Consider the following 24,244-nt stretch of genomic DNA (forward strand, 5'->3'; position numbering starts at 1 on the left):
ACTCCATCCATGTTGTTGCAGATGGTATGATTTGTTTCTTTCTAATGGCTGAATAGTATTCCATTGTGTATATGTACCACATCTTCTTTATCCATTCATCTACTGATGGACACTAAGGTTGCTTCCATATTTGGGATATTGTAAATAGTGCTACGATAAACATAGGGGTGCATATGTCTTTTTGAATCTGAGAACTTGTGTTCTTTGGATAAATTCCAACAGTGGGAATGCCAGGTTAAATGGTTAGTTTTTGTGGAACCTCGATATTGCTTTCCACAATGGTTGAACTAGCTTACATTCCCTCCAGCAGTGTAGGAGGGTTCCCCTTTCTCCTCATCCTCACCAGCATTTGTTGTTCTTACTCTTTTCGATGCTAGCCGTCTTAACTGGTGTGAAGTGATATCTCATTGTGGTTTTAATTTGTATTTCCCTGATGATTAGTGATGTGGAGCATCTTTTCATGTGTCTGTTGGCCATCTGAATTTCTTTGTTGGAGAACTGTCTCTTCATATCTTCTGCCCATTTGTTAATTGAGTTATTTGTTTTTTGGGTGTTGAGGCATTTAAGTTCTTTATGTATTTTAGATGTTAACCCTTGTCAGATATATTCTCCCATATTATAGGATGCCTTTTTGTTCTGTTGATCGTGTCCTTTGCTGTAAAGAAACTTTTTAGTTTGATGAAGTCCCATGAGTTCATTTTTGCTTTTGCTTCCCTTGCTCGAGGAGATGTGTTCAGGAAGAAGTTGTTCATGCTTATAATCAGGAGATGTTTGCCTGTGTTTTATGGTTTCATGACTTACATTCAGATCTTCTAAGAGTTTTATGGTTTCATGACTTACATTCAGATCTTTGATCCATTTTGAGTTTACTTTTGTGTATGGGGTTAAACAATAATCCAGTTTCATTCTCTTGCATGTAGCTGTCCAGTTTTGCCAACACCAGCTGTTGAAGAGGCTGTCATTTCCCCATTGTATATCCATGCCTCCTTTATCATATATTAATTGACCATATGTGCTTGGGTTTATATCAGGGCTCTCTATTCTGTTCCATTGGTCTATGGGTCTGTTCTTGTGCCAGTACCAAATTGTTTTGATTACTGTGGCTTTGTAGTAGAGCTTGAAGTTGGGGAGCATAATGCCCCCAGCTTTATTCTTCCTTCTCAGAATTGCTTTGGCTATTTGAGGTCTTTTGTTGTTCCATATGAATTTTAGAACGATTTTCTCTAGTTTGTTGAAGAATGCTGTTGTTATTTTGATAGGAATTGCATTGAATTTATAGATTGCTTTAGGGAGGATGGCCATTTTAACAATATTAATTCTTCCTATCCATGAGCATGGGATGAGTTTCCATTTATTTGTATCTTCTTTAATTTCTCTTAAGAGTGTCTTGTAGTTTTCAAGGTATAAGTCTTTTACTTCCTTGGTTAAGTTTATTCCTAGGTATTTTATTCTTTTTGATGCAACTGTGAGTAGAATTATTTTCCTGATTTCTCTCTCTGCTTGTCCATTGTTAGTGTATAGGTATACCACAGATTTCTGTGTATTAATTTTGTATCCTGAAACTTTGCTGAATTCAGATATTAGTTCTAGCAGTTTTGGAGTGGATTCCTTAGAGTTTGTTATGTACAATATCATGTCATCTGAAAACAGTGACAGTTTGACTTCCTCCTTACTGAACTGGATGCCTTTTATTCCTTTGTGTTGTCTCATTGCCATGGCTAGGACCTCCAGGACTATGTTGAATAAAAGTGGGATGAGTGGGCATCCCTGTCTTCTTCCTGATCTTAGGGGAAAAGCTTTCAGCTTCTCGCTCTTAAGTACGATGTTGGTTGTGGGTTTGTCATATATGGCCTTTATTATGTTGAGGTACTTGTCCTCTATATCCATTTTGTTGAGAGTTTTTACCATGAATGGATGTTGAATTTTGTCAAATGCTTTTTCAGCATCTATGAAGATGATCATGTGGTTCTTGTCCTTTTTGTTGATGTTGTGGATTATGTTGATGGATTTTCAAATGTTGTACCATCCTTGCATCCCTGGGATGAATCCTACTTGATCATGATGGATGATCTTTTTGGTGTATTTTTGAATTCTATTTGCTAATATTTTGTAGAGTATTTTTGCCTGTCTGTTCATCAGGGATACTGGTCTGTAATTTTCTTTTCTTGTGGTGTCTTTGCCTGGTTTTGGTATTAGAGTGATGCTGGCCTCATAGAATGAGTTTGAAATTATTTCCTCTTCTTCTACTCTTTGGAAAACTTTAAGGAGGATGGGTATTAGGTCTTCACTAAATGTTTGATAAAATCCAGTGGTGAAGCCATCTGGTCCAGGTGTTTTGTTCTTAGGTGGGTTTTTGATTACCAGTTCAATTTCATTGCTGGTAATTGGTCTGTTCAGATTTTCTGTTTATTCCTTGGTCCACCTTGGAAGGTTGCATTTTTCTAGAAGGTTGTCCATTTCTTCTAGGTTATCCAGTTTGTTAGCATATAATTTTTCATAGTATTCTCTAATAATTCTTTGTATTTCTGTGGTGTCTGTAGTGATTTTTCCTTTCTAATTTCTGATTCTGTTTATGTTTGTAGACTCTTTTTTTTCTTAATAAATCTGGCTAGGGGCTTGTCTATTTTGTTTATTTTCTTGACTAACCAGCTCTTGTTTTCATTGATTCTTTCTATTGTTTTATTCTTCTCGATTTTATTTATTTATGCTCTAATCTTTATTATGTCCCTCCTTGTACTGACTTTGGGCCTCATTTGTTGTTCTTTTTCTAGTTTCATTAGTTGTGAGTTTAGACTGCTTATATGGGATTGTTCTTTTCTGAGGTCGGCCTGTATTGCAATATACTTTCATCTTAGCACAGCCTTGACTGTGTCCCACAGATTTTGTGCTCTTGAATTATTGTTGTCATTTGTCTGCATATATTGCTTGATCTCTGTTTTTATTTGGTCATTGATCCATTTTTTATTCAGGAGCATGTTGTGAAGCCTCCATATGTTTGTGGGATTTTTCATTTTCTTTGCATAATTTATTTCTAGTTTCATACCTTTGTGGTCTGAAAAACTGCTTGGTACAATTTCAATCTTGTTTAATTTACCGAGCTCTTTTTGTGGCCTAGTATATGATCTATTCTTGAAAATGTTCCATGTGCACTTGAGAAGAATGTGTATTCTGCTGCTTTTGGGTGTAGAGTTCTGTAGATGTCTGTTAGGTCCATGTGTTCTAATGTGTTGTTCAGTGCCTCTGTGTCCTTACTTATTTTCTGTCTGGTTGATCTGTCCTTTGGAGTGAGTGGAGTGTTGAAGTCTCTTAGAAAGAATGTCTTGCATTCTGTTTCCCCTTTTAATTCTGTTAGTATTTGTTTCACATATGTAGGTGCTCCTGTGTTGGGAGCATAGATATTTATAATGTTTACACCTGCTTGTTGGATTGACCACTTTATCAGTATGTAATGTCCTTTTTTGTCTCTTGTGACTTTCTTTGTTTTGAAGTCTATTTTGTCTGATACAAGTACTGCAACTCCTGCTTTTTTCTCCCTATTACTTGCATGAAATATCCTTTTCCATCCCTTCACTTTTAGTCTGTGTGTATCTTTGGTTTTAAAGTGAGTCTCTTGTAGGCAGCATATAGAGGGTCTTTTTTTATCCATTCAGTGATTCTATGTCTTTTGATTGGTGCATTCAGACCATTTACATTTAAAGTGATTATCGATAGGTGTGTACTTATTGCCATTGCAGGCTTTAGATTCGTGGTTACCAAAAGTTCCTGGTTAACTTCCTTACTATCTAAGAGTGTAACTTAACTTGCTTAGTATGCTATTACAAACACTATCTAAAGGTTCTTTTTTTCTCTCCTCCTTTTTCTTCGTCCTACATTCTTCATATATTAGGTATCATATTCTATACTTTTTGTCTATCCCTTGATCGACTTTGGGGATAGTCTATTTAATTTTGCATTTGCTTAGTAACTAACTGTTCTGTTTTCTTTACTGTGGTTTTGTTACCTCTCGTGACAGCTATTAGACCTTAGGAACACTTCCATCTGTAGCAGTCCCTCCAAAATACACTGTAGAGATGGTTTGTGGGAGGTAAATTCTCTCAGCCTTTGCTTATCTGGAAATTGTTTAATCCCTCCTTCAAATTTAAATGATAATCTTGCCAGATAAAGTAATCTTGGTTTCAGGCCCTTCTTCTTCATGGCATTAAATACATCATGCCACTCCCTTCTGGACTGTAAGGTTTCTGTTGAGAAGTCTGATGATAACCTGATGGGGTTTCCTTTGTATGTGATCTTATTTCTCTCTCTGATTGCTTTTAATAGTCTGTCCCTATCTTTGATCTTTGTCATTTTAATTACTATACGTCTTGGTGTTGTCTTCCTTGGGTCCCTTGTGTTGGAAGATCTGTGCACCTCCATGGCCTAAGAGACTATCTCCTCCCCCAAATTGGCAAAGTTTTCAGCAACTACCTCCTAAAAGACACTTCTTATCCTTTTTTCTCTGTCTTCTTCTTCTGGCACCCCTATAATGTGAATATTGTTCCATTTGGATTGGTCACACTGTTCTCTCAATATTCTTTCATTCTTAGAGATCCTTTTTTCTCTCTGTGCCTTAGCTTCTTTGTATTCCTCTTCTCTAATTTCTATTTCATTTATCGTCTCCTCCACAGTATCTAATATGCTTTTAAAATGTTCCATTGTATGTTTCATTTCTGATACTGTGTTCCATAATGATTGGATCTCCCACTGGAATTCATTCCTGATTTCTTGAATATTTTTCTGTACCTCCATGAGCATGTTAATGGTTTTTTTTTTTTTGAAATCTCTTTCAGGAAGATTCTTGAGGTCATTTTCAGTTAAATCTTTCTTTGGTATTGTATTCATAATTTTGCTTTGAACCAGGTTCCTTTGATGTTTCATATTTGTATGTGGCACCCTCTAGTGTCCAGAAGCTGTACTCTCTGGAGCTGCGCAGCCCCTAGATCAATGTCAGGGGTCGCAGGGGAGCAGTGTTGGTGCCTGGGTGGAGGAAAGAGCTGTTTTCTGCTTCCTGGCTGCTATGCCTGTCTCCACAGCCAGAACCAGTGGGCCGAGCACACAGGTATAAGCCTCTATGGTTTGTGTTGGTAGCTGCCATAGACAGGGCTTCCCTCTGGGTGGCCTACCACCAGGATAGGGTTTGCCAGTTTCCAAGCTAGTTGGGGCTGGCCAGGAGAAAGGCACAGTAGACTGTGTATCACAGATGGAGGCCTTGGAGCTATGTAGTCAGCCAGGGAGCTGGAGCACCTGAAGATCGTGAAAGTTCCCAACCTGCTGGGCAGAGTGCACCTGGACAATTTTGTCTACCTGTCCTTCCTCCTGAGCAGTAAACTCTGTGCAATCCTTGCCACTTTAGCAGCCCTCTTGCTGTCAGGAAGTCTCTCAGACTGCCTGCCTTTCTTTTTTCCCAGAGCAGCCAGGTATGAATCCCAGCTTTTCCCAAGTGCCTAAAATCTCAGTCTCTCCAGGTATTCTACCTGTCTTAGCTTTCCAACCCCCTAATCTTGACAGTACCATGTAAGCACTATGAAATGTATGTTTGTGCTCCCAGAGCAGATCTCCAGGGTTAGGTGTTCAGCAGTCCCAGGCCTCCACTCCCTCCCTGTTCTGTTTCTCTTCCTCCCGCAGGTTAGCTGGGGTGGGGGAAGGGCTTGGGTCCCACCAGGCCACAGCCTTGATATGTTACCCTGTTCTGTGAGGTGTATTCTTTTCTCCAGGTATATGCTGTCTGGCACAGCCCTCTTTCCTGTTGCTCTTTCAGGATTAGTTGTATTTATTATATTTTCATATTATATGTGGTTTTAGGAGGAAGCCCCTCTCTCACCTCTCATGCCACCATGTTTACTCCCTCAGATCACTACTGGCCTACCCCATTATTTTTTAAAAGTGTGCTGTAAACCTCACTGAAATATATTTAATATAGCAATATGAAATACTGCATGAAAAAAAATACACCCAAGGGAAATAAAGTCAAAATACAAATCACCAAAGTAATTCTGAATTCTCTTGTGAGATTCTTAAAAATCTAATGAGGATGGATCCCTGAGTGGGAGGCAGAGATAGCTCTGTACAACAATGAGAAACTGTAGAGGGGGAACCAAGATTTTCCCTAGAGGAATGATGGTCAAACTTTACTGCATGAGAATCCACCCAGAGGGCCTGTTAAAACAGCTTGTTGGGTCATAGCCCAGAGTTTCTTGCTGTCTGTCTGGGATGGGGCTCACAATTTGCATTTCCAACAAGTTCCCAGACAATGTGGCTGGTGCTAGTCTGGTGACAACACCTGAGTACTACTGCCCTAGAAAAGAGTTCTATGGTATAGCGAGCTATAGTGCATAGTGGAGGCTTCAGGGTGACATATTCTAGATAATGGGCCCAATAAATTTAGTTGGAACGTTTTTGTAAACTTGCATTCATCAGTAGCTGATGACAATCAGAGAACACTCGGTAGAAGCCCAAAGACATCCATGAAGTCCTTTGGCTTTGTTTTTCCTGTATGCTTGCTTTTTTCTATTTTTCTAGACTCTTTCCTTCTGGAATCATTGGCATAATATTTTAAGATTGCTATGATTAGGACTCTTCTTGTAAGTAAAACTGACTTATAAGAGCATTCCTTTGACACAGTACTAATAATATTATAGTTTGATATACATTTTAAACATTCTCTTTTATAGCATTAAATTGATATTTTGTTTTCTCATTCATAATGCCTGGTCAGCTGTTAAGTGGAAAGTCTTATAAAATGGCAACATGAGTCATAGTTATGGGAAATACAGTAATTGACAGAGAGATAAAAAAATTTGACTCAACTCATCAGTGATATTCAGGATTAGAATGCCTGTTTTTCTTTGCTCAGTGGTCCCTGCCCAAAAACATTTAGAGGTGAACTTTAAATAACACCGTTGTCAACATTAACACTCTAATTAACCCTTTCCCCTGGTCATTTCATTTTCAGGATGGCTGGACACCAGTTCATGCAGCTGTGGACGCTGGTAATGAGGACAGCCTCAGGCTTCTTATGTATCATGGAGCACCAGCTGGTGGGTACTCTCCACTTGAGGAGGAGCCCACGTTGGGCATCTCTGACTTGGATCGAGGAGAAGAGAGGCCTGAAGACACATCCAAGCCTGTGGTTTCTGCAGATCTCATTAACCATGCCGACAAGGAAGGCTGGACTGCTGCCCATATTGCTGCTTCAAAGGGTTTTAAGGTGTGTCTGGCGGCAGTTGGCCTCATTACACTGGTGTAATTTGATGCATGGCAAAGTTATCTGCTGTTGACTGAGTGTATGTCAGGTGAATAATTGGACACGAGGGATACCTTTGTAGGATATGGTCAACTACCAATATGAACTGATTTTTTTCTGTTCTAGCAGATATTTATGGTCAAGTGTGTATGAGACATCTCATAAAAATCATATTTGGAGTTTGTTAACAAAAGTGAAAGTAAACTCAGGCATTTCACCTCATGTAAAATTGGAAGAAAAAATTTTGGCACTGATTTAGTCCACCAGGTTGTCAAATTCAGTGTCTAGGCCATGCTATGAGTTAGGGGAGGGTCAGGATTCAATGCATGTCTGCCACTCAGACCCACCTAACTTAGGCCCGACCTTGGCTGACTTACCTATGTATATGCAGGAGGTCTAGAGCCCACTCATCACTTAGAGTAGAAAAATATGCTGGTTATTAAGGAAAAAATATTGTAGGCCATTTACTAATGCTTCTCTTTGTATTTAAATCACTTTAGCAATAATATGCTTTAGCAATAAAAAAGCTTATTAGGAAGCTTGTGAGTTCAAGGCACTGTGTAAGCTAACAATTTCAGGGATCATTTATACCATTAGATAAGTCCTAGTTCATTGGCAAGGGTACAGGAGACAAGGGTTGAATAAGAGAAGCACAAATATTAAAACAAGGGTAAAGACATGAGGTTGGAAAAGTAAAAATACAAAATTTTATTCTTTTGGAAGAGAATGTACATATTTCAGAGAGCAAATTTGCTGAGATATTAGGTTCAGAAATGGCTCATCCTGGAGGAGATGGAAATGATTTGGGTCTTGCAGAGTAGGTTAAATTTGCCATTCATCCCTGGGAAAGAAGAGTTGCTCAGGGGGAGGGAGCAGCAGGAACACAGACTGGAGGTAGCAGTGGGTAACTGCTCCAAGTGAGCCAATGAAGAGTAGTGAGAAATGAGGGTCCCTGGTCTGGGTGGACCTTCAGTGACAAGCCATTGGAAGATTTTGCACAAAAGAGCAAAATAATCAGTTCAATGTCTTAAACTGATTAACTGAGCAATAACATTTAGAAGATGGGTGATTATGAAAACATGGGTAGCAGGGAGAGAAACTAGGTAAAGCATGATGGGAGTGGTAGAAATAATAAGAGAAATCACAGACTAGAAATGTCCAAAGATTGAAGAGACAGATTCAAGGATTGAATAGTGATGTTCCCAGAAAGAGAAAAGAAGAGGCGTCATTGTGAGAAGAAAATAGAATGTGGGGTTAGACATGCTGAATTTAAGTGCTGTGATATGTTCATCCATATGGAGATATCTGGGAATAGCTAGAAATGTGCATTTGGAGCTCCTGGTTGGTAATTTCCTGTTATTATGATCTAGAGCAGAAGCAGAAACTGTTCGTTTTAGACTTTTTTTTTTAAGTGAGGAAAAGGCATGATTCAGTTCATTGTGGAGGTGTTGCTTGTGAGCAGTTTTCTCTCATTTTGCCTTTAACAACAACCAAAAAACCTGCAAAAGTTCTGTGACCTTGATGTATGTGTATTGGTTTGAATGGAATGCAATAGGAATGGAACTCCATAAAAGTTTTTAGGAGACAAAGATGGGAAATGTGAAAAATTTAAATTTGATAGTGTACAGTTAATCTCATTTGACAGTGGAAAGGTGCGGTTCCTTTTTTGAACTATTTTGAAGCTATTTCCACTCCCTTGAGAAAATATGTAAGTATGCAAGATGTTACTGACAGGAGTAGATTGTACATGCATGCACTCAACCTGAGGCAAAACAAAAACAAAACTGAAGCATCACTGATCTAGAATGTTCGGCTGCTGACTCTCTCCCACTGGCTGGGCAGAGGGAGGAGCCCCTCCGCTGGGTGAGTACTCCATCCTGCAGCACAGGGCCGTGGTGTGGCCACTCAGCTCCTTAACTGTGAACTCCTTACTCGTCCTGGTGCTTTTTATAATCAAGGATGGTGTCTGCAAGGTTATCCAGGCCCCTGGCAAACATGGATGCTTTGTCATTGTTCAGTAAAGGGAAATACAACCTCTTACACTCACAGCATATAACTCTCCCTGCATGCTCTTACTTTAAGAAGTGTAAGATAAATTTTGAACAAGAGACATTTTAAAAAGTGAGCATGATTGACAGCATCCACATACTGCCAAGTAAAATAATGGATTAAAATAATAGATTTTTTTTTTTTGCCCTGGAGTGGATACTTAATCTTCCAGTCTAACCTCTTCATTTTATGATTAGGATGTTTAAACCCTGGAGGGAGTAATAGATAGAAGTTGGGAATGAAGCCCAGATTGCCTGATTTCATTATCTTCACACTGTACCGTGCTGCCTCCCTTCTTTCCTAGTCAGAGGTATTGGAAAATCTTTCTGCATCATTTGCCTAATGCAGTGTTTCTATCCTGGCTGAGGTCATTCTCCAGGGAGGTAATCCATTTATAACTAAGTTGCTAAGACTGATTTTCTGAAAAAATTAATTACAATTCTGAGTTAATCATTGTATGGATAAAAAGATTCTACCCTGACCATAAATAGAGCTTTAGGAACAGATGTGTTTTCTCTCTACCATTGCATATATGTGTCCAATCTCCCAAAGGTAGTAGTACCATCATTATTCAAGAAGACAACTTCTGCTTCCATGTGTTTTTCAATAAAGAACTATGGAATTTCAGAGCTCGAAGGAACATAGCTCATCCAGTCTAATCCCTTGTCTTGCAGATGAAATATTAAATCTTGGGAAATACTGTAACTAATTCCCTAAGGTCAACTCCTAGAAGATTAGATTCTCAAGTCAGTGCATTTTCCATGTTAGTCCATTTTGGTCTTTTTTCCCAGTGGTTAAGCAACTTATGCAAATCACCATCTAATGTTTGATAATAAGAGTGCCTCTCTCTAAAGCTGGCCTGTGACTAGTCATTCAGGATTATCCTTTGTTTTCCTTGCTTAGTGTGAATAGAAAGAAAAGTTTCTTAGTGAAACTGTACTGTCAGGAGATCTTCAGCATGTCAAGTTCCTGCAGCAGAGACATGAGGGAGATTACCTAAATTTGAGCATCTCTGTTGTTGAAGCGTTGCCTCCAAGAGTAAACTATAATTCTAGCTTATATATTGACAAAGCCAGTGACTTCCTACCGCTCATGCTCTTACTCAGTCTTCTTGGGTGTGTAACGTGTTGAATATTTAATGGAAGCCAAGTCCTTGGCTTCCAGAGCACTGGCCCTTCCTCACCTCCCCTCCAACTTTGATGACCATGTTTTCTTTTTGTTTTCCTGGGTTTTCTATTTAGTATAACTGGAAGCAATTCCCAAGCTCCATTTGCAGCTGGCTAGACCTGTTCTTTAAGAACTTATCCAGTCTTTCAGCTTTAAATGGGGCCTTTGCATTAACTAGTCCCAAACCCTAATTTCCACAGCTGGCATTTTACCTTTCTTTCAGATATTTATTTCCAGGATTCTGGAAGGTCACCTTTGGGCAGGCCTACTGTTCTCTGGGCAGGTAGGGCCCTCTTGTCACCATCTTAAGGCCCTTCTTGCCTAGGACTTTGGTCGGCCTGATGCACTGTTAGCTTTTTGCCAGGGAGTGTCAGGTATTTCCTCTTACGATGTAGCATCAACCTCGACAGGGTGGTCAGATGAGGTGTGTGTGTCTCAAGTGCAGAGGCCCGTGTGGATTGCCAAGATTTAGATTCCCTCTTCATGGGTCATGGCTGCCAAAGAAGAAGATGGTAGGAGTTACTGAATTTCTTCCTTGTGTCACAGATTTGAGTAACTGGCTAGGAGAGGAGAAAGATGATACCTGTGAAGTTGGACAGAATCTTTGGGAGTAAGTGTTCATCATGATAAATAGAAATCTGTTCTTTGGAATCTGTTCTTATGCTTTTAATTCTCCCTGATTTTCATAAAATTATTTTCAAAAATTATTTCCCTTTTTCCCATGATTTTCATAAAATTCTTTTTGAAAAGGCCGGACTGACTTCAGCTGTGTACAAGCAAAGGGAAGGCTTTTTCCCCAAAATGTTCAATGCAGAGTATTGATTACATCATTGTTTAATCTGAGCAGCACTGATTAACTGACAGAATCCTGAAGGATTCTAGTGTAAACTTAGCCAACCAGAGTTATAATCCACCTCTCACCCAAGACCTGGACTTTCCAGTGTATTCCGCTCACACCTTTCATGGATCTGGTTTTGGACCTGCCTCCTCTCACTCTGTGCTTTCTCCCTTGAATGACCTTATTGATCCCCAGAATATAATCTGTAAGGGACTCTAAAATCTTACCTCTAGCCCTGCCTAACCAATCCCTGAATCCATCTAGGAAGGTCCTATCCAGGAAAGAGCCACGGTTTACAGTGCACGTCCTTGATAACTAGAGGAGCAGACTTCCCCATTGGCCAGTGCAGTCCTTGTTATGCCTGTCGCCCCGGTGTAGTTATTACCCCTTTTTACTCTTACAAGTGCACCAGTTCAGACAGTGTCGTGGTAGCCCTATTGATGACCATGTTCATTGCATTTCCATAAGATGCAGGTCCACCTGGATGATGCCCCTGAGCCAGCTGCTGCCTCTTCTGTTCTCCTCTACTATCCCAGTAACATTTCCTGGCATTTGTCTTTGTTTTCCCCATCTTGCTAACTCACTGAATTCAAGTGAGCAATACCACTCTAGATTTTATGACTTTATACATGAATTTTGAATACATTGCTTCCTTTGTATCTCATGGGCACTGCCCTTGAGGAGCCCTCCTCACCTACTGTCTGTGCACAAGAGGGACCTTTCTAACAGGGAAACTTGGTCATATTAATTTACCTGCTTCACATCTTTCTGAGGCTCTGCCACTTCCAGGGTAAGTGTCAGACCTTTATCATGACAGACGAGTCCCTTTGTCATCTGGACTCAGTTTCTCTCCATAGGCATACCTCCTGTCTTCTTCCCTAAAGCAGTCTGTGCCCTGACCATGCTCAGCTGCCTGCTGGGCAGACATCCTGTGCTCTCTTCTCTCCCTGTCTTTGTGTCTGCTGTTCCCATTACCTCAAATGGCCTCTTCTGTCCTGACTCTTCCCTGCCTGGAAAACATCTCAGTGTTGTGTTGGCTTCCACGTGTTAGGTGTCCTGGGGTACCTCTCCACACTTGATTGAGAGCTTGTTCTTTACTGTACTAGTTTGCATGCTTCCTTCACTTTCCATCTCCTCAAAAAAATGCTTTTTCATCTTTTTATAAACTGTGCCCAGCAGTCTCTGGCCCACAGGTACTGAGTATTTGTTAAGTAGATGAGCAAGTGGACCATTATTACAGTTTGTTCTTAACTGGTCTCCTTCCCATAACCTGCCTCTTTTCTGATATCTGTCTTCCAAATGCGCCGATTGGTTTTCAGACCCGAGCTGGTCATGGCACTTTCCTGAGCATATCCTCATGATTGCTGAAAAGAACCCAAACCCCTGAGCACCCAGCCCTTCACAGCTGACTCCAGCCACCTTCATCCTTGGCCACTCATTCCTAATTCTGTCTTCTTGCATATGCCATTATTTCCCATTTTTACAGCTGCCATCTCCCCACCCTGCAGCGCAGTGGGCACACCCACACCCCCAGGTTGCTCCCGGCACCTGTGCTGGACCTTACACCTGCTTTTGTGAACTGCCTTTGTTCTCACTCCCTCTGCCCAGTGTCGAACTCTCAGCCACCTGTCCTGGCTTTGACCTTATCTCGAACTCTTTGGACTTAGTCTCCATGACACTGGCGCCTTGCTTCTCAGCTCTCCTTAAAGGAGCATGTAGAGGTGGTTCACTCCTAATTCCCTAAGGTCAACTCCTAGACGATTAGATTCTCAAGTCAGTGCCTTTTCCATGTTAGTCCATTTTGGTCTTTTTTCCCAATGGTTAAGCAACTTATGCAAATCACCATCTAATGTTTGATAATAAGAGTGCCTCTCTCTAAAGCTGGCCTGTGACTAATCATTGAGGATAATTCTTTGTTTTCCTTACTTAGTGTGAATAGAAAGAAGAGTTTCTTAGTATCTCTTCTACTTTCCCTTAGTGTCTCTTCTACTTTCCTCTAAACTAATGTGTCCCCCAGAGTTCAGCTGGCTGATGATTATGCAAAATAAAGACTACATTCTCCAGCTTCCATTGCAGAACTTCCTACCTAAGTTCTGGCCAATGGGATGTGAGTAGATGTGAAAGCTTAAGCCTAAGCCACTGCTTTTTAAAGTCTCTATGTAACAGATACATGTGTATCATAATTAATGGGTCTTTGGCTTAAGCTCATTCATCTAGATCTCTCTGTCTACGTTACTCAGGTAGGACAGCCTGGGGACCCAGTCCCAGAAGAAGGGACTGGCATCACAGCATTTATCCTCTTCATACAATCCCCCCCATCAGGGAAACAGGGACATCACTTCAACAGACTTTTGTGTGCTTCTCCCCAGGTCTCTTCACTACACTTGTATTCCTCCCTGAGAAAAAGAATGGTCACCTTACTCACCGTCACAACCCTCAACTCTAATGTAGCACATGGCACAGAGGCGCTCAGTAGCTCTTTCATAAAGTAGTACGGATTGATGAGCACTAAATACTTGAGAAGAGTTGGAAATATATGCACTTAATACGCACTCAAATAGTTGTCATAGCCGCTGTTGCTAGTGTCGGTTGGACCCAAGTTTTCACCTTCTTTGTGTTCCGCATGGAGCCTGGTGCACACTTGTGGCAGTGTTTGGATATGTGTCATCCAGCTGTCTTCCCAGGGACCAGCATTTCCTGCATCCTTACAGAGAAAGTGGCTGCCTATATCATTGCCCACTAACCCAGCTGGGTCAGGGGGGAAAAGAAATTACATACAACCCACTGTGAAGGTCAGACATGAAAGAATCTTGCACATTTTGATTGTGTATTTTATCATTGTTCCTTGTAATTTGAAGTAGCATCACCTAGAGTTATACTGAAATCAGTGACATTTGTTGATGTGCTCTAATTCGTCATCATTTAACATAGTATTTGGGTTGTTTTCTAACTGGTGATGATTATGTTGATTATAATCATAACAGCAGCTAATAAATATTGAGAGGTTAGTATGTGCCAAGAGTATAAGAGCTTTTTGTACAAGCTTTGAGACTTTCATTTAAATTACATAACAGCCCTATGAAATACAGATAGTTAGTACACAGATAAGAAAACTGAAGCAGAAAAATGTTAAATGATGTATCAAAAGTCATAGATAAAATCTTTTATATTGGCAGATTAGAATCCAGGTGTGTTTTAGCTCTTACATGCTTTTACTACAAGTACTAACGTGTAATAAATGCATTGTTTTTATCTCTTCTCATCTGGGAATTCACAAAGTTCAGCACTCAGATTGTGTTCTACTTAATTCTCTCATTAATTTCTAAATCAGCATTTAGGATTTCTCATTAGCTCTTACTCATTTACTGGTTTAATAAGAATTGTTATATATATATTTGACTTTGTTTTCAATTCCTTTCTTAGCTGTGACTTCTTAATTCCAAACCAGAGACCCACAAAAGACAGACTTCAATTACAATTATTAGAGGAGGTCCCTCAACCTGAGCAGGGGCCAGAGAAACCGAGGTCCTCATCAGTTCCCTTTGTCCCAGACAGATTTTCTTCAGTCAGAGGTCCCCTGATTCAACTATACAAGGCCTAGTCTCCTATCTCCTTAACATCCAAAAAGATAGCCTATTTCAACTTTGTCCTCAAAGCAGCACTGGCTTCCTATTCAAATTTCACTTAATTAGTGGTTCCAATTGACTCTCTGCTTTTCTTTCGAACCTGTAGGGATTTCCTGTATTTCCTTGTAAACCCATGATTGCATTTAAAGTACATTTTGGGGGCAATGTGAAGCGGCTGGGACTCAGACCCACTCCTGGTGGGGGCAGAAACTGGCATAGCCTCCTTGAGAGCTTTTTGCAGTGCCTACTGACATAGGACATATGTACACTCTGTGACCGAGCAGCCCGGCTCTACACACACCCAACAGAAATGCGTATACATGTCCAGCAAAGCACATGTACTGGAGTGTTCATAGTAGAACTCAAATGACCAACAAAAGAATAGATAGTTGTGGCATATTCATAAAATGGAATGATGCACAGTAATTTTTTTTAAAAAAAAGGTGAACTATGACTATTTCCAACACATGGATGAATTTTAGAGACATTATATTGGATGAAAAAAGCCAAATATTAAAGTGTACCTGCACTATGATTCCATTTATATAGTCCATAAATATAGGTTAAACCAATCCGTGATATTAAAAATCATAATCAGAGTCACGTGTGGGAGAAGAAGAGAGGAGCTAGTGATTGAGAGGGAATGTAAAGGAGGCTCCCAGAGTGTTCGTTACACAAGTATGTTCACTTTGTGATAATTCTTTAAGATGCACACTCACTTTTTGCCCTTTTCTATATGGATGTTATACATCAGTAAAAATATTTATGTAAAAGAAGGAAAAAGATGTGTTTACAAAACAGAAAATGGGTGTTTTACAGCAAGATTAGAGAAAGCTTTTCAGACTACCTGGTTTGCTACGTTGTCAGAAGTGGAAGTCAGTCCAAAGCCTGTGTGTCTGTGTGTGTGTGTGTGTGTGTGTGTATGACTGTAGGAGAGTAATAAGAAGGATGTTTCTTGTTTCAGTTGTTACTTCCTTTTCAAGGTTTCTTGTCTATTCAATTTGGTGCTTTTTCTGATGGGAAATCAGTAAATAAACTATGCAGTAGTAAAAGTTGATATAGCAAAGTTCCTTGATAAATATTGTGATGTAATATCTTGCTGTGCAATTATTTATTTGAAAACGTTTGCATATATACTGTCTGTCTTCAACTTTGATTTGAAAAATCTTGGAGAAGTAAACTTTTCAGTTTATAGATTACTGATATTTTTTTAATGGCAACTCCCTGAAGCAACACAGAATAAGAAAAAGCTAAAAAACAGGGGACACATAGCTTCAATATCTGTTTGGAATGTTTTTCTAAAAAATCACCCTGGTGTTCATACTATACAAGTCCTATTTTCAAATAAAATAGGACTATGTAAAATCTCAAATATAAACGTGCTCACGAGGACTCTGGGACAGGATCCTTACAACTGGAGCTCCGCAGTTCCGTGACCGGCAAAGCAGTCCACGGCCTAGGAGACAGCAAGGAGTATCCAGCTCTAGCGAGCCTTCTGCTTTATGTTGCCGAATTACCATGAAAAGACAGTCGGGTGAACTCAATTTCTTAATTTCGCTCTGCAAACTGTGATTAGCCAGCTGGGTTTTTTTTCCCCTTGAAATCTAGTAGGCTGTTGTGTGGAGCAGTGTTTTGATCCTGTGATTCACATTTAAATGAAGCACTCTTTGCTTTTCGTTTTGAAACAGTGCTTAGATTCATCTGTATGTTTGGGTTGCTGGAATTGCCCTAAGTTTTCTAGTGAGAATTCCGGATTTGCTTGCTACAGGCAAACGACTTCCCCTTAGATTTTTTTGCTTGACTTTACCCATTTGGATATGAGGTAATAGAGCTTTTGTCTTTACAGAACTGCCTAGAAATCTTGTGTAGGCATGGGGGGCTCGAGCCGGAAAGGAGAGATAAGTGCAGCCGGACTGCGCACGATGTTGCCACCGATGACTGCAAACACCTGCTGGAGAACCTGAGTGAGTCCTGGGCAAAGCGTCCACCCTGCTGGGGCCCCCGGACGATGGGGAAGCTATTCATGCAACTACGGTTCCCTCATTCTCATCTTTGTGTTCTTTAACCCTCGCTGCTATAAAAATTTTTAATGATTATAAGCTTGGTTATTATTATTTTTCCATGTAGAATGACTTTTTACAGAATTCATTATTCAGAAAATGCTACATCTTCCTTGTATTTCACTGACCTTGGACAGTGTTTAAATAATTACTGCTCTTTTCTTCTGACTTAGATTGTCTTCCTAGACATGAGACTAACAGGTATGAGAAATCATGGCTGGGTACTTTGCCTGTAGCTGACAATATGAACGTAGACAAATTAATTATCTCTGAATATCTGGTTACCTACCTGTCAAATAGATAACTGATGATCTTTTGGGTCCCTTCCAGATCTAAGTGCACGTGGTCGACAGCACATTTTATGAAAGTTTCACTTGTGGGTTTATGACTATGGAGTGCTAGATTGTACAAAATGTTATGATCTCATATCACAATCATCACTAAATCTATCCAGACAGCCAGGTGTAGCAGTAATTTGACTTTTGCTCATATTCCAATGTTAAGAGGCAGAAAATGAACAGTGAACATAAGAAATAACTCATTTACAGGATGTGAGATGGTAATAGTGCTATGGAAAATATGAGTGTGAGGGTGGAGTTAACTTTTTTAAATGATGGTCAGGGTAGCCCCCATGGTGAGACATTTAAGCAAACACTGGAGGAGGTGAGCAGGGCAGTTCTGAGGATATCTCAGCTCAGAGCTTTCCAGGTGGAGCATCCAGTGGACAGAGGCCCAAATACAAGAGCTGAACTGTTGTGACTGAGGGATTTCAAGGAGGGTATAGTGGCTAGGTTAGGATGAGTAAGGGGAGAGAAGTAGGAAAACAAGTCAGAGAAGGTAGAGGTGTTGTGGGGGCCAAGGCCTCATCTGGTTGGAATTTGTGGGCCATCAGAGGGACCTAAGGTAGCCATTTCCATGTTTGAGCCTAGGAGTGACAGAATCTGATGTACATTCTGATGGCTGGTGGAGTCTGGCTGCTTTGTTGAGAGTAGACTGTAGAAAGTGACAGGTAGAGTCAGGAAGACTTGGCAGGCCATCACTGTGGCAGTCCAGGGGAGAGGCGATAATGGCAGCTCAGTCTGGGATTGTAGCGGAGGAGGCAGTGAGAGGTGGTAGGGCTCCAGTTATTGATGAAGGTAGAGCCAACAGCCTCCTCGTGGATTGCATGTTACATGTGAAACTCTCTATGAGTTACATATATAAACTTTACCAAATAAAGGTTTAGCTTCCCTACAAGTTTTTTTGATCATGTTCCAAATATGTTGATGAAATAAGCTGAATTAGAAGCCAGTATATTCCAGCTATGACAATTAAAACTATTTTTCTTAATTGTCTTCATTACTAAAGCTAAGCATGAATAGTATATTACGAATAGTTAATTTACCAATAGAGAGAGGGTGGATCTGTGGACATACTGTTCAGTCTGAACGATTGGTACAATGGAAGTGCCATCACCTGTTAAAGAGGAGGCCAGTGAGAGAAGTGGATTTTGCTAATGAAGGTCAGGAGTTCAGTTTTGGATGTATCAATTGAGATGTCTATTAGGAGATCTATGTGTAGGTGTCAAGCCAGGAGAAATACCAGAGAGGGGTGTGAGCTGGATATATAAATCCTAGAGTCAGCAGTCTATAGATGATATTTAAAGTCATGGAACTGGATGATCACTGAGGAAGTGAACACAGAAACAAATGAAATAAATGAACCTTGCAACACTCTCATAAAGAATTCTGGAAAAAGGGGAGGGACCAGCAAAGGAACAGCATTAAAGGGTGACCAATGAAATGTGAGGAAATTCAGTAGGAGTGTATCAGAGAGCAGAGTGAGATCAGAGGGATCAGGTGATGTCGATAAGTAAAATGAGGATTGACAGTCAGAAACCAAAACAATCCAATAGCTGTTCAGTGAATGGAAAAATCGAGTTTAAGAACAATGTCATAAAAGTACATATCTGAACATTTTGCTTTAATTTAAAACACACAAAGGAATTCTTTCAACTTTTAGATTAAAGTCTTTAGTATGATCGAACTTCCACCTATTCTTCTCTGAACAAACCACACCTTTAATGCTTCACCTGTGATTTCTAGTGATTGAGGACTTAAATATGATTATGTATGTAATAATGACCACTAAAGGCAGCATCTGTCTCAAGATAGTTTTTTTCCTGTTGTGTGTAGTTGTCTCATCTGTACCTCATTAGATGGCTTTAGTGACTCCATTGTTTAGTGCCTCTAAAGTGTTCAACTTCATTTTCATAGGAATAGTAACTCATTTCATCCATATGTAGAATATTTAATTTACTGATTATAGTAATGAATTCAACAGACATAGAAGATTTGGGAATAAACACAACTAACTGTTGGTAAGCGTATAATTCAGTTCATGAGAACAGAGTGCATGGGGTGCTGCCCACCTCTGCGGGGCCTCAGTCCGTTCATCTCATAGCTTAGGAAGATCATTATAAAAGCTTCTACTGCATTGTTTTCCATTTATCAAATATGATTACTTAATATGTAACAGTGTGTTAAATCCATCCCAAGCACGAGTTCATTTATTCTTCATAATAACTCAGTAGTACCAACATTTTATAGAAGAAATTGGGGTATGAAGAGACCGAGGCAATTTACCAAGTGCACGTAGCTAGGAGAAGGCTGACTCTGAGGCTCAGACCTAAGTCTGTCTGAGTCCGAAGGGACTATCCCAAGCACACAGACCTATACAACTAAAACCTGCCTTATTCTTGATGTTATCTGTGCAGGTGAGGAGAAGGGCAATATAGAGAATTCAGAGTCAAGAGCGGGTTCTAGTTTTCTCAGATTTTTTTTTTAAGAACTTGAGAATCTTGCTGAAGGGAAAGAGTCAATGAAGTAGAAAGGACCAAAGATACAAGGAAAGATACATAGTTCAGGCAGCATGATTCCAAAGAAATGGTGAAGAGACTGGGAGACCAGTTTTCTTCAGTAGCAGAACATTTAATTCATATTATTTTAAGAAATATGATAGCTGCCCTTTGTTTCTAAAATGTTCATATCTGACTGTGGTATGTAAGAGTTTTGCTGGTTTTTTTCTTTCAGGGTTTTTCCCCCTAATTCTTTCATTCTCCCATCAGATGCTCTTAAAATACCCTTACGGATTTCAGTGGGTGAGATTCAGCCAGGCAACTGTGGTTCCAATGACTTTGAATGTGAGAACACAATATGTGCTTTAAATATCCGCAAACAGACATCATGGGATGATTTTTCAAAAGCAGTGAGTCAAGCTCTGACAAATCATTTCCAAGCAATTTCTTCTGATGGATGGTGGAGTCTGGAAGATGTGACGTTTAATAACAGCGCTGACTCCAGCATTGGCCTCGGGGCAAGCAGCGTCCGATCCATCACAATAGGTATCAGCACTCCTGCGATGAAGGGAAAGATTTCTGTTTAATTTATGCTTATGCACTCCATCACCTAATGCTTAGTTCATTGATTAAACACATTCAAAGCTCACTTGTGGCAGCTGCTGGTGCTGAAAAATGGGTATTCACAACACAGCCATTCTCTAATGTTGCCTGTTAGTATTTTATGCCTCAAATAATACTCAGAGAGTAAAGGGACATGAAAGCCCTTGATGAGGCTTTGTGATTGCAGTTCCTATTTTGATAAATGTGAGAAACTAACCACACTGCAGCTGCCTGCTCCTGCATAAGTCCTGAACACAGCTCCAGATTTGTTCTTGGGCTGTGCTAGGGACGTTGTGATGCAGTAGCACCTTTCCTCCAGGGTGGGCATCCTAATGAAGTCTAGAGTTGGAAGAAGCCATTTAAGGAAGACATAGTCAAAGATTCCATGTGGGGTGAGTCAGGGTGAGCACTGCTTATTTCTGCTTGATAGACATCCCGAGAAACAGACTCGGGAGAACTTACAAAGACAAGATTTGCTCTCTGGTAAGAGTAGTAAGTGCTCTGCAAATGTGAGTTGTCCCTGGTGAGTTTCTTTCCTCTTTGAACGAGGAGAACATGTCTATGAGGAATCGGCTGCTATGTCAAAACTGGGCTGGCAGGTTTATATATGGACCTCAGCGTGTCCTTACAGCAGGCTCATTTTACTGATAACTAGTTACAAGATGACTTGTCACACAGCTGTGGAGCAAAGCGGTCAGGATTCAAATCCCAGTCTGTCTGACAGGAAAGCTGTAAATTTTCAACAGCACCATGTTGCAAAAGAATGATCAAGGGTAAAGCAAGGGGGCGTTTCACCATGCTGTTAATGTAGAGCTCATGTATCAGAAAATGCCTTCTTCTGTTCACTCTTCTGCTAAATCACTTTCAAAACATGTATAAACATGTTTAAAATCATGTTTTTAAAGCAAATTGTTCATGACAATTTTTTGGACTTTTGGCATGATCATGGAAATAATTACAATTATTACAGAAGAATTCTCACATAATTAAATAATTGCATTATAAAAATAAGTCATAAAGGTTTTCAGGGGCCCCTTTTGCCCACACAACGGAGTGTTATGCAGGTGTATTCCTGTCCAGGAGTCTGATAAACAAAGTCAGCATAGCCATGTTTTGAAAGAAGTGGCCCTGTATCCTCAGCCCTCATCCAGCTAGTATGGAAACTGGTGAAGGCAAATGAGCATTCACCACCGCCAGGTTTACCTCTGTGGGCAATAGGTACTAAGGCCTGATGGTTCCAGTATTCATGCTCGTCATGGTTAACCTACTAGCCTTTCAGATCTAAAAAAATATTTGATTTTTGTGGGTAAAAGCCTTAGTTTAGTGCCTGGCTGTAGCCATGTGGTCATTGCTAACTATAACATCATTATTAATGTATGTATATAAGTGACTTTACTGTATTCATAACCCAACCTAGATTAAAGGGACCATGCTCCAGATAAGCAGTGAGTTATGGGTGGGGGTACACATGTGTGTTGGGGGGCATGCTGAGGAAAGGTATTTAAGAATTGATCTGTGGAAGGGGAGAGATGGAAGTAGGTGCTTTCCACAAATCCCTCTCTAGAGTGAATGCCTTTGAAGTGGTACCCGTCCTCGAAAGAATGAGGTATGATGAGCCAGAGGGCTCAGACTGTGAGAATGTGTGCTTTATTCTGAACCTCTGAAGTTATTTGGTTTCTTTTTTTCTGGAATCTAAAAATTTGTTGGAAAGGAAGGGAGGGACCTGATCATAAAGGACCTGTTATCTTATCCAAAGTGCTTGGACTTTGTGAAGCAGGCACTGGAGGAACCATCCAGCTCGGCTTTGCTCTTGAGAACTTACCCAGAAGTACTCAGTTGTATTTTCTGCTCTCCAGGTGTCCCTCATAACCCCTCCTAAGGACGGCTTTGGAGGTGTGTTTTGAAAGCCTTCCTCTTGACCTTCAGCACAAATTGTATTAGGGAGCTAACCCCTTGTGTGACCCACACACATTCTGTGTGGGCCTTTGACAGTTTAAGCTCAGGGTTCCTTAGAGTTCTCACATGGGATTGTACATGGCCCCTTGTAAGAAGAGTTACTTTTAAGTTTCTCATGACATTTTATTTCATTTTTTGAACCAGGAAATACACCATGGTCAGCAGGTCAGAGCTTCATCCAGTCCCCGTGGGATTTTATGAGGAAGAGGAAAACAGAGCAGATCACTGCACTCTTGTCAGGTAAAGATAGTCCCAGTGAGTTGGTGCTTGAGAGCATTTGCTTCATGATTGGCACCAGTTCTTAAATCTGCATGTTTTTGTCCTGCATCCTCTACCTGTGCAGCGTGGCTACCGCTACTAAATAATTGAATGTTTTTTAAACATTTGATTAAGGAGAGTGAAAATCAAAAGCCATGTTTCTGACACCTGTGGTGGTGTCTGTCCTGATCGTTGATTGCTGTGCATCTCTCATTAGGAACAAACCAGGGGCCAAATCTATGTGCTGAAAAGAGGGTGACAGACACTGTGTTAAAAATGCTTTTTGCTATTGTCAGGTAAAATAAAGGGTGACCCCAGACCTGTGCGTTAATCATGGCCAAGGCTAGAATTTTCTGAGGATTGGGATTATCGCTCATAACATTTGCTTATGAACAGTAAAATACTGCATTCACCAGTGACAGCAACTACTAGCTACAGTGTCGGACCTGGGATCTGGAGGCCCCGGCTGTGATTGACAGGAGATGGGCGGGCTTCCAGGGGAAGGAAGAGGTGGGCGGCGGTCTCCTGGGAGGCCAGGAGCAGAGCCTGTTTACCATACAGTGCCAATGTCAAAGGCAGAGAGGTGCCTCTTGGCCACATGTCAACTCTGCCTACATAAGTCAACAGAATGTATCATTTATGGTAAGTTTTGTGTTTTTATCCTATTCAACAAAGAAGAGCCAATTTTCCTTTTGTATGTTTCTTTCTCACAGGTCCTCAAGAAGGCTGCCTCAGTAGTGTGACTTATGCATCTATGATCCCTCTTCAAATGCTGCAGAACTACCTCAGGCTGGTAGGTGGATGCTGTTAAGTGGAGTTGTACATTCCTATCCCCAACACTGGAATATTGGGTGGCCCATTTTTATGTTTAGAAAAAGTCAGCCCCTATTTGTCCTGTGCCCTGTGCTCTGACCTCATGACTTTCCCCAACACCCACCCGCCTGGAAGGCTGCTGGCCATTTAGTTCTGGATTTCTGTCCCTGCCATCCAGGTGTCCATTGCCTGGACCCAGAGACTACCTGTGACTTGTGAAATGTTATAATTTGGGCAGGAGATTGTCTTCCCTCAACAAGGACTTGACATCAAATAACTGATCATCAGAATGGAAGGGAATGGCTATAAATATCAAGATGCCTTGCTATAAAGTCTTAGAATTAAAAATTGAGTAAATATGCTAGCATTAGAGCATTGATTTGGCCACTTTAACAGAAACCAAACTTAAACAGTATAGAAGTTTATTTTTCTCAGACAGGGTGATCCCTGTGGGGTCTCAGCAGCTTCCTCTCCACACCACCACTGGGCCCTGGAGGGTGGACTGTGTGGGCTCGACTGTGCTTGCCTGAGCGGGGAGAACCGGAGGGCAAGCCCCTTCCTGCAAGGGAGGTGCACACATCATTCTTGCCTCCATCCCACTCATCAGAAATTAGACACCTATCTACACCAGCTGGGAAGGGTGATCTGTTGTGGAGCAGCCACTTAACCAGCTACTACTAGGCAGTTCTGTTATTAAAAGGAAGGAGGAGAATATGATTATCAGAGAAAGTAGCCAATTGTGCAGAATGGAAAAAGTAA

At 40.6% G+C, this 24,244-nt stretch overlaps 1 protein-coding gene across 5 annotated transcripts in view; it reads left to right on the plus strand.

Annotated features, from left to right (window-relative positions):
* CTTNBP2 (cortactin binding protein 2) overlaps positions 1-24,244 on the plus strand; it is a 143,705-nt gene that overhangs the window by 86,512 nt on the left and 32,949 nt on the right. For all 5 annotated transcript variants that reach the window (XM_017681129.3, XM_017681127.3, XM_037023425.2 and 2 more), the window contains 5 exons: positions 6,989-7,243; positions 16,806-16,923; positions 20,126-20,401; positions 22,559-22,654; positions 23,386-23,465. In XM_017681129.3, the coding sequence (XP_017536618.3) occupies positions 6,989-7,243; positions 16,806-16,923; positions 20,126-20,401; positions 22,559-22,654; positions 23,386-23,465 (825 nt within the window). The remainder of the gene's footprint in view (positions 1-6,988; positions 7,244-16,805; positions 16,924-20,125; positions 20,402-22,558; positions 22,655-23,385; positions 23,466-24,244) is intronic.

This window comes from Manis javanica, chromosome 6, assembly GCF_040802235.1.
Source record: "Manis javanica isolate MJ-LG chromosome 6, MJ_LKY, whole genome shotgun sequence".
Taxonomy (NCBI): Eukaryota; Metazoa; Chordata; class Mammalia; order Pholidota; family Manidae; genus Manis; species Manis javanica.